The sequence below is a fragment of the Bombyx mandarina genome, chromosome 16 (assembly GCF_030267445.1).
Source record: "Bombyx mandarina strain Sakado chromosome 16, ASM3026744v2".
NCBI classification, from domain to species: Eukaryota; Metazoa; Arthropoda; class Insecta; order Lepidoptera; family Bombycidae; genus Bombyx; species Bombyx mandarina.
In genome coordinates, this window is record NC_143222.1 from 12,557,891 (window position 1) to 12,568,814 (window position 10,924).

At 37.6% G+C, this 10,924-nt stretch overlaps 1 protein-coding gene across 2 annotated transcripts in view; it reads right to left on the minus strand.

Moving 5' to 3' along the window:
• Positions 1-667, minus strand: part of slgA (proline dehydrogenase slgA) — a 37,090-nt gene extending 36,423 nt beyond the window's left edge. Inside the window, exon 1 of one of the 2 annotated variants that reach the window (XM_028170951.2) lies at positions 298-667. In XM_028170951.2, coding sequence (XP_028026752.1) covers positions 298-504 — 207 coding nt within the window. In that variant the 5' untranslated portion in view covers positions 505-667. The remainder of the gene's footprint in view (positions 1-297) is intronic. The other variant, XM_028170952.2, reaches the window with a different exon arrangement.
• Between the last annotated feature and the right edge of the window lie 10,257 nt (positions 668-10,924).

Sequence of the window (10,924 nt, forward strand, 5' to 3'; positions counted from 1 at the left end):
GATTATGTACTATATACTAAGGCAAATTTTAGGTGTATATAGTTTCATCTCTATGCGCGACGTGACAGGGATAATATCCGGGACACGCGGGACAGGTCGGGACGTCTGCCCCCTGTCTGGTACATCCCACCCCCTCGAGAACAACGCATGCGCCGCCCACACCATCACACCCATTCATCTGTACCACCCATTACACAACTACCGGCTACAAAAAAAAACCCTGCCATCTGCCATCGCTCGAAGGACACGCCGGTCTTAAAACGATCTCGCGTTACGTAAAAGTCAGCTGGCACTAACCATGTCGTTGTTCTCTACGAGCCAGTTCACCGAACATATTTGATAGACGAAGTAGGCCCGGACTAGTTCGCTGGTTTTCTTGCTCTTGAACGCGTCTTTCGGACTGTTAAAGGTCAGGTCGAGTTCGTCCCGCGATGCCGGCGAAGGCGTCGACAGCACCCTCACGTTGCGGGGAGCGTTCACAACGAGCCGTCTGAGCAGAGCCATGGTGGAAGCTCCGCAGTACGAGATACACGACACGCGTCCGTCAGGCCCGGCTGACAACTGACAACTGACACTGACGCTCGATACCGAGCCGACTGCGCACGCAGCCGATCCAATTTTAAATGCACGGAGGTGTGTCTCAGACGGACGACGTCATTGGATGCGAATACGCGCTGGCCGAGCTCGCGGACTGACGCACAAGGCCACCGGCCAGGTGCGAATTCCTCGGGAAGACATCGCAAACCCGTTTCTGGACTGCTTTTGTGGCGAAAACCTAAAGCGTGCGTTCGCAGCTAAGAATGAATGAGACAAATACGACCGGCGAACAATAACTCACGAACGATGGAATTTAATAGCGCGTTCCACAAAAAACACATCTACATATATATATTTGCAACACAAAATTCTCATTCAATTTTCCGTTGTAGCGTTTTGTTTTTTTATTCCTTAGAAGAGTGGACGAGCTCACAGCCCACCTGGTGTTCAGTGGTTACTGGAGCCCATAGACATCTACGACGTAAATGCGCCACCCACCTTGAGATATAAGTTCTAAGGTCTCAAGTTACAACGGCTGCCCCACCCTTCAAACCAAAACGCATTGCTGCTTCACGGTAGAAATAGGTTGGGTGGTGGTACCTACACGTGCGGACTCACCAGAGGGCCTACCACCAGTACAATGTTCTATCTACGACGCTAAAACTGAGACTCCCTTTTGTTCCCCGCTTATGTTGTTCCACTTCAGAATTCTAAGAAAAGCGATTTTCCAGCGGACTCTTACGTAACGCTGGTTACGTGGAACGTAGTTCAACAACCGAAGTGACCTAGAAAATGTTTCAGATCGCGTTCGAGCACTACACTACATAACTAGAAATATTCCGTCGCAGCCAACAACAATACTCCGTTTATTAATACGGTGCAAGTAATATTGCCTGTTTACCAGATTGTATATAACGTGAATTTTGCTGCAAGTTATTAGTGAGAAGTAATTAGCGTGTTAATTAGAGGACCAAATTGTAGAACTTCAGTACGCATCAAGATATTTTAAGCACGAACTGATGATGAATGATAAGGAACTCTACTTTCTCAAGGTGGACCAGAGCGTCGATAATAGGACAATTCCAGTAACCCCTTAAGCAGCCGTAATGCATGCACTAATATAGCACACTTGAAAACTCCTTGAAATCGGTCCCAAAATCAAAGTCCTATCACCATCCGTCCTACTTCTGTAGCGAACCAGTTGGGAATGTCGTTATTCAAAGCAATTGAAACTTCAAGCATTAGTTTCTCATCCATATATTTCCTTATTACCTAGTACTTTCCGATAAAAGCTACGAGGGCACGTAAGAATAAATTTTTTTATCAATTTCCTCTTCTGACGGTTAGTTATTGAGTCATGCTTGTGTGATAAACGTATAAACCAGTTAGTAATTGTATAACCAAGAAAAAAATATACAAACACATTAATTGGCTCCTAAATTTTGCGAGTAACCATCACGCTATATCTAATTCAAGTGTTTAAGAATCACTATCACTAGGATCACTATTATTATCGGATTAGGAAAAATTCAAAATATATTATTATTGCTTAGATGGATGGACGAGCTCGCGGCCCATCTGGTGTTAAGTTTACCGGATCCTATAGACGTCTACAACGTAAATGCCGCCACCCATCTTGACATGAGAATTCTAAGGTCTAGTTTTTACAGTACAACGGCTGCCTCACCCTTCAAACCGAAAGGCATTACTGCTTCACGGCAGAAACAGACATGATGGTGACACCAAAGCGTCCAGCTCACTCTTAACCCCACGTTCTCTCTATCACCAGTACTTACGTTTATATTCCTTCATCGTGAGGTCGTTAGTTAGCACGTCTTGACTTAACATTATACCTAGAAAAAAAATATGTCTGCGAGATTTTAACACCAACTTAAGTACACAGAGCGACGTAACATTTAGCCCACGGTGACTATAAAACATTCCGACATCAATAGAAATATCCAAAACAGAACGACTAGTTTTTATCAGACAGACAAAATCGCATCTGACTATGGTCCAAAGTGCAGTGACGACAAAAAAGCAAGTCAGAGCAAATAATGCTTACCTTTGGCCAATGTGACGCATTTATTAGTAACTAGCTGCAACCGTCCGCTTCGCTGGGCATTTAAAATTAACATTATTATTCCTCACCCCCGCAAAGATTCATTAACGCCCCTTAACTGGTGTAGGGAGTCCAACACTCATATAAATATTAGCCTATCCATTAAGCATATGTATTTTCTACATGGATACCAAGTTTCAAGTCAATCGGATGCATGGTTCAGTAGTTATAACGGAACATCCGTAAAAACCACTGTAGATTTATATATCACTAGCGACCCGCCCTCGCTTCGCTTCGGAAACATTAAAACACACATGAAACCAAAAAAAAAAAAATTAAAAAAAAATAAAAAAAAAAAAAAAAAAAGTAGCCTATGTTCATCAGGGACAATGTCGGCTTCTAATGGAAAAAGAATTTTTCAAATCGGTCCAGTAGTTTCGGAGCCTATTCGAAACAAACAAACAAACAAATCTTTCCTCTTTATAATATTAGTATAGATATAGATTAGTATAGATAACTAGTCTGACTTGAATTTTGTTAGTAAATAACCAGGTTTTTTCTTCGATTTTTGCGAGTCGTAAATAGAATTAAAACTACTGTTACGATATTATCTCGCATTTATTATTTCCATCGCTTCGACTACTTTACAATTTGCGTGGTCACGAACGACTTCAGTGTGGATCGCCGACATTGGACTACTGTGCAAAAACTACCCACTAATTTTCTATAAAAAGTATTTCTTGACATTAACGTTTCTCTGCACGTAGACAGAAGAGTGTCTTCAGATCTGGCTGTTTGTTTGAAAAGTTCTTTGAAAATGTGAGTTTTCATTTTTAAAACGTTTTTGTTTGGCACGCAATGTAATGCGTTCGCGAAACGGACCCTTTACATTGCTGTCTCACGATACACATGTGATTACCAACAAGGACATGTATATGTATTTTTTTTTTATTGCCCGTGTGTCGTCTCAGTGGCCGTGGACAGCACTTAACTCAAGCGAGCCTGGAGCCGTTATCTAAATTTAATTTAATGACAAATCTAAAATTAATATTTACGCCCAAATAATGTCCAATTTTGTATGATTTTTTTAATTGCCCTTGTAGGTATACGAGCATACGACCCACCTGATGGTGGGTGGTTACCGTCGCCCATGGACTTCAGCAATGCCAGGGGCAGAGTCAGGCCGCTGCCTACCGTATGTACTTACATGTCTTCATAAATGATAATTGTTTTACGTTCACATTAAAATTGAGGTATACAACGCCTGTCGGCTTGAGTAGGATCTGTTTTTAGTTTTAGAGAAGGTTTATCCGAAGTTGAAATAAAATGAAAAATAAAAATCTTTATGCCTCATTTATTGGCAAGGAATAAGAAAAAAAAATACGTCTCTTTTTGTAAATATAAATCGTAATTGTCGGCGAAAAGCATATTCATGTACTTAATCTAAATGATATAATTCGTTTACATATAAGAATGACAAATTAAAATCGACCTATAAATATATTAATATACATAATATTGTTTGTACGACTGATTTTAAATGAGGCCGTCAGCGCAAAACTTGCTAAAGCTTACCATATTTCGAATGGAGATAATGAGGTTTGTATTAACTTTTACATTGCTTTATAGGCAAAAACAATACGCGCAAAAATTATATTTACAAATACACCTGTTATCAATGTGTGAAACTATGGGTAGGCCGGTTTTGCATCAAAATTTATTTATGTTTTAAATAAATTGCAGTATAGTTATTACATATCGACGCTTGAAAGGCAAACGTGACTAAGCGACAATAACTGCTTTTTGTACATAAATGATAGGCAATAACCATATTCGATGCGCAAAAAAAATATATTTCTAGGTCTATTGTCTATTTCAATCCTACAGCTACTAGCTAGATTCTACTACAGCTAGATTCGTTAAAATAAATTTGGTTTTCAGGTATTTCAACTTTAAATTAGTCTACTGTAAAGTTCACGCATTGTCGCTTAGTCGCGTTTGCCTTTCAAGCGTCGATATAGACGAATGTGAAAATTGCGGGCTAGGCCACTTCTGCGATGACGGCCTCAAATATAAATTTGCCTTCTCAAATTATCGGTATTTGTAAATGACCCAACGATATTGCAGCCCGGCCTCTGTAACGGCCTATAGAAATAGATAAAACGGTCAATTTCCAATCAGTCGTGCATTGAGTGGTCGACAATATAAGTATTGTAACGCGGTACAAAAAAAAATTAAGAAAAATATAATATACATCATCTAAATATATCTTACAAATACAAATATCTATTCAATCTTAGAAAATAATTAAACTTATAAACTATGTACGTCTCGTCACTAAAATACTATTATTTACAATACACCGTTCTCATTATTTTTCTTTTAATTCATAATTTAAAATTTTTTAAACTAATAATTATTTAGATCAGTATTTTTATACATTACGATTTTGTGATAGTGAAATATGCATTCATCCGCCCAATTCGAGATGTTGTCTTCCCGAGATCTAATCAAAATTATAAAAAAAAAAAAAAAAAATGATTTCTAAAAATGATTTACATATTATTATATACTTAAAGAATTTAATCCCACTAAGCTGTGTAGTTCAATTTAACACAAAATCTCGAATTGGCTCCATTATATTTCATGCACAATACAATCTGACATTTGATTTTCACAATGGCTTTATTTATTTACGGAAATTAATATTAATCATTGATTTTTGCCTTAAGTAGCATTTAAAAACATAAATATTCATGAACATGGATTACATCTCTGTTTGTCAATTAAGTTTTAATATTTCCAAGATAGTTTCTACCAGAAGATTCTAGTCTAGTGTGATGTTGCCAACTAACAAAACATGTCCGAACTAACACACGACGATAAGAAAAAAAATATGTGTGAACATATATGTGAAACCCATCTAAATCTTACATATTTAATTATGAAATTAATAGGAAAAACTAAACAGAGCGTAATCTGTACCATAAACGAGAACTGAATGTTTCCAAACTTGATAACATTAATAATTGATGGCATGAGTGTATAAAGGGGTTAAGTACAATTTTAAAGGTTTTTGAGTTTTCACATTGAATGAAGGTATTGTTTGCCTATAAGCCATATTAGACCTTAAAACTCCGGGTTTAAAGGCTATTTTTACAAATTGCAAGTGATAAAGGAGTTATGTACGAAAAAGTACTAATAATAAAAGTTTGTTGCTCGTTTACTCAAAATTAACAAATCGTATCATATATCCCCTTCATTCACTCATGTCTTCAATTGTTATCGGAAAAGAACACGCAATGTATTCGTGTTGTTTACAAACAGCTGGCGAGGTCAACGTCCTCGTGACACACGTCGCTTTACATTGCCCGTTCGCAAAACGTTGATAACACCACAAGTATTTACTAAGCTTACGAAATCGACAATATTTTAGTTAGTTAATTAACAATGTTGTTTCGCTTCTACTAAGATTGACTTCAACAACGGTTAAGTTAAATCTTGCGTGATACTAACAAACACTAAAATAAAACAAACAAACAAACAAAAATCACAAAACGATTATGTCTTTTGTGAAACAGGATTATTTTGTGAGGCACGTTTAAAGACTTAACACAAAATCTTCCGAGGGATTTAATTAATTGCTCTACAAAGCTAAATGCAAATAAATACATAAATAAACACAGAGCACGCTTCGTGTAAATATTATTTTTATTTAATAAACTTCAAAGAGAGTTTATTAAGAAATAAATTCATTTCTATCACACTTTATAATGATCCAAGTTAAATAATAAGATTACACACCTTTACAAAAGTAAACGAGGAAAACGTCTGATCACGTTGTGCGTTGTCTTCGAGAAGTACATTTTAATTAATATAGTGTATGGAATTAGGACATTGCGGTTCCAAGAATTCATGATGAAGTACAGATTTTGCGATCGTCAAATATATCTACTGTTGCACGTGTAGTGACTATCTTAGAACACAAAAAGACGAAGGTCTTCCATTAGCAGGAGAAATAACTCAATAGATCGGACCAATGTAGTTGTTCAGAGCTTATATAAGTGCAAAGTTATGTTTGAAAATGTCGTTAGCGAGATTCTGTCAAATATTTTTGTGTCATACGACGGCTAATCGCTACCAGTGATGGATTTACGCCTAAGCCGGCATGATTTGAGGAGCGGCTAATTTTCTGTAATTCCAAAATTTCAGAGACGAAAAAAGTCAAGACAAGTCTCCTTTGAGGATGAGTTCAGATTAATTTGTATATATTTTGTTTATTAAGTTATTTAAAATTTAAAACAAAAATATTGTTTCGAAATTAATAAAATTTATTTTAACATTAATGGCATTAAGCCTAAGTCCATCCCTGCCCGCTACACCGTGTATTCAACGGCTAAAAATCTATAGACTCTTACTAAAGTCGTCTCTGCAAGAATTGTCTCGGTGATTGTTAAAAATTCACTTCGATAGTATCACATTATGCCACACGTACGTTCTTGAGATTCCGAAAGCCAAATCTTCCAAACTTTTAATATCGAGAGCATTAACGGATAAAAGTTCGCCCAAAGCTCAAAACGTCCTGTTTCTATTGTCCCGCTGTAGTTTTCAACTTGTCACAATAAAGACAAGTAACTTTCACAGAATGCACTATTACTATAACGGTTTGCACCAATCTCTATTCGAAGTGTATATTAAAGAGCTTTTATTGAAACGAAAGCTCAACTAATCCGACTACACGAAAACAATAAGCTTCATTGTTTCTATTGTCCTACTGTAGTTTTCAACTGTCACAGTAAATACAACTTTTAATAGAATGTAACTTTCACAGAATGTACTATTGCTATACAGGTTTGCACCAATCTCTATTCGAAGTATATATTAAAGAGCTTTTATTGAAAGGTAAGCTCAACTAATCCGACTACATGCAATAAGCTTCACGACTGATCGCATTTTAATCGTCAAGAGCAACGCCATCTGTTAACCGATCCGGTAACTATTGCAACAATTACAAATGGCGGACACGAATCACGTCACATCTCAAACTCATAAACGTGCTAATACTAAAAACGTATATAAATACCGTAATATTACGTAAAGGAAGAATTGGATGTTAAATTTTCGAAACATCGATTATAAATCTAGATTAAGAGGCATTTCAATTATTGCTTCGCGTTCCGAACCTCATGTTTGAAGTTCTTAAAACATAAGGCTGGGTTCACACGGCGTTGTCGTGCACGTTTTCTTTGTATTCGTTATTATAACGTACAGTCACCCGGGTGTTCATACGGTGGATTTTATTTATTTATTCATAACTTTACATACTCAACAGTATAAAGGCGGACTTAATGCCATAGGCATTCTCTTTTTATTTTTTTATTTTTTTTTATTGCCTTTGTAGGCAGACGGGCATACGGCCCACCTGATGGTGAGTGGTTACCGTCGCCCATGGACTTCAGCAATGCCAGGGGCAGAGCCAAGCCGCTGCCTACCGCTTAATACTCTCCATAAGCCTCGTTTGAAGAAGGACATGTCATAGCGCTCGGGAAACACCGTGGAGGGGAGCTCATTCCATAGCCGGATGGTACGTGGCAAAAAAGATCTCTGGAAACGCACTGTGGATGACCGCAGTGGCTCCAGGTAGTATGGATGAACTCTACTCCGGTGGCGGGCGGTGCGATGGTAAAAACGAGATGCTGGTATCATCTCGAACAATTCCTCAGAGCACTCCCCATGGAACATACGGTACAAAATACAGAGGGAACCGAAGTCCCTCCGCAGACCCAGAGGCTCCAACAGTCTCCATAGGGCAGTGCAGAGATGAACCTTAGTAGGTGTAGTGTTATAGTGATATTACTTAAGCATTTTAGATTTTCATTCGTGTAAAAACGAGCGTGTGAACGAGACAGAGCTATACTATGCGCCGCTGCAACGTTAAAGTTCATTCGATTTGCTTGACAAGTCCGTTGAGTATTCTATTAAACGCATTAGCGGTGCACGATTTTTTGCATTACAAGCGACATGTGAATGATTCCAGGTTTTTTTTATGATTGAAGGATTACTGGTGGCCCTGAGGCCTTTCCAGTTTCACCAGGACAGGTGGGCAAGCAAAGGCTCAGCCAGGAGGGGTGGGATTTGCTAACAACTGCCCGAGCGCCTCTAAAGGAGACCTAACAACTCAAGAGCATTTGCTTCGCGAATGAATCTACTACCGGATCGGAATCGCGAGCCGCTGAGAACATCCGGCAAGAAACTCAGCAGATTAGATATGGGTTAGGTTGCACGTCGACCTCTTTGTCGAATTCGACGAGTACGGTTACCGGGGTCCCTATGCCTGCTCCTAGTATTAGAGCTGAAGGCGTCTAATGCAAAGGTTATTTATTGGATCCGTTGAATCCGTAAGGAGAGGTTCTATGTACACTGTATGTACCACTATTCATTAGTTAAGACGTATACTGCAAATAAACGTGCAGGACAATGCCGTGTGAACCCAGCCTAAACGCATTTATTCGGTGCGTTCGTATCATTCCGATGTCGTATAACTTTCAAAGTTGACGTCAGTAGCATACGCGACCCATAGTTTACAAGCATCGCGTCGTTGTAAGGCGCTGCGGATTTGTTCAAGCTTGAGACTTGATTTCAAAAGATTTTTTGATAATTTCTGTCGCAAAAAAAGACGGAAAGTCTCTCTGTCTCTCTCCCTCCCTCTCTCTCTCTATTTCTCTAAGCGTTCAATTTCTGACGTTGTACTGAGTAAGTTGAACGGGCTCAAGCCGAGTTATCGTAATATCGAAATAAAAACTACCCACATTTTACGATCAAACACAAAAACAATGAGAAATCAAACTAGAAATCGTTTTCAAATCGTTTCTCTATAGGTACGAGTCGAGCTAACGCATACGCTTATTATAAGCGAATTTCAAATATTAATTTCAGTTTCTATAAACAATCAAATATACAAAATTTATGTTTCCCAAGGTCCAACACCCTCTATAAAACTCATACATACTTTAAAAAATAATTTTTCACTTTCGCACGAGCTTATATACAAAAGCGACGATACACATCGTTGGTTTGTACAAAAAGAAAAAAAATTTAAGAGACACGCATTTCATTTTGTTTTTTTTTTTAATTACTCTTATTTACAAGACCTTAACTTAAACGTCTTGGTGTTACGATTTTTTTTTTGTTTTAATTCTAGAGTACAATAAAAATGATAGTTTCTTCCTACGGTACTGAATTTTTTTTTATGAGACATTGAAATCTATTATTTAAAAAAAAATCTATATACTCACGCTATTCACTATTATTTATGTATACATATATATATATATATTTTATCCTTCTATATAATAAAAATTTTATATACTATTTTCATAGGCACAAATGAACATTATTGAGTGCCATTAGAAGCATTCTATCACTACTGCTACTTAGATAAGGAGGCGAGGGTTTCATTCCTACATTTAACTCCAAACTAGTTGTATCCAATTTAGGCAATACGGAACTGGGGTTTAATTCAACGCGCACCGACCTACGAGACCTTTAAAATCAGTAACCGCTCAGAGGCAAAAGGTGGAAGATAGTATTTTTGTCTCATTCTCGAGGTCTCGGTCTATGACTCTTAAACGATCGCACTTTTTTTTAAGGGACTTTATGACCTGGTAACTAAGACCTTTAAGGTGATGTCTTATTATTATAATTTATATTGTTATTTTTATGAACAATGATAATATGGAGTGAAATGAAAATGACTAATTTGAGACATTAATCAACTGGGATGAAATTAAATAAAGTGAGATGAGATGATAAGGGATGAAATATAGTCTCAGTAAAATGGTGGTCATTTACTGAGATTTTTTCAGTGGACTTTTTGGAGGATCTCGAAAAGCTACGTCCAACGACTTTGTTCATTTTCCCACATTTGTGCACTTTCACAGTTATTAAACAGTTAATAAGCCACCGTTATTACACATTTAATCCTAAAGAAACACTAAATAGACAAAATAAAACAAATCACATAACTCACTCCTCGCGTTCCCGCCAAAAAGTCAAACGATCGTACAATTCAAATTATGAAACCGAAAACTACAGGGTTTTTAGCGCGTTCAAGCCTAAAGCCGTTGCGTTGTTATAGAGCACTTGTGATGAGACGAAATGATAATGAGGTTGGTAAGAGAGCGTTAACTATGAATGTGGAAGGGTATAGAGGAAGAGGTAGACCTAAGAAGAAATGGATGGATTGCGTGAAAGACGATATGGGTAAGAGGGGAGTGAGCGAAGAAATAGTATATGATAGAGGAGTATGGAAGAAGAAAACATGTT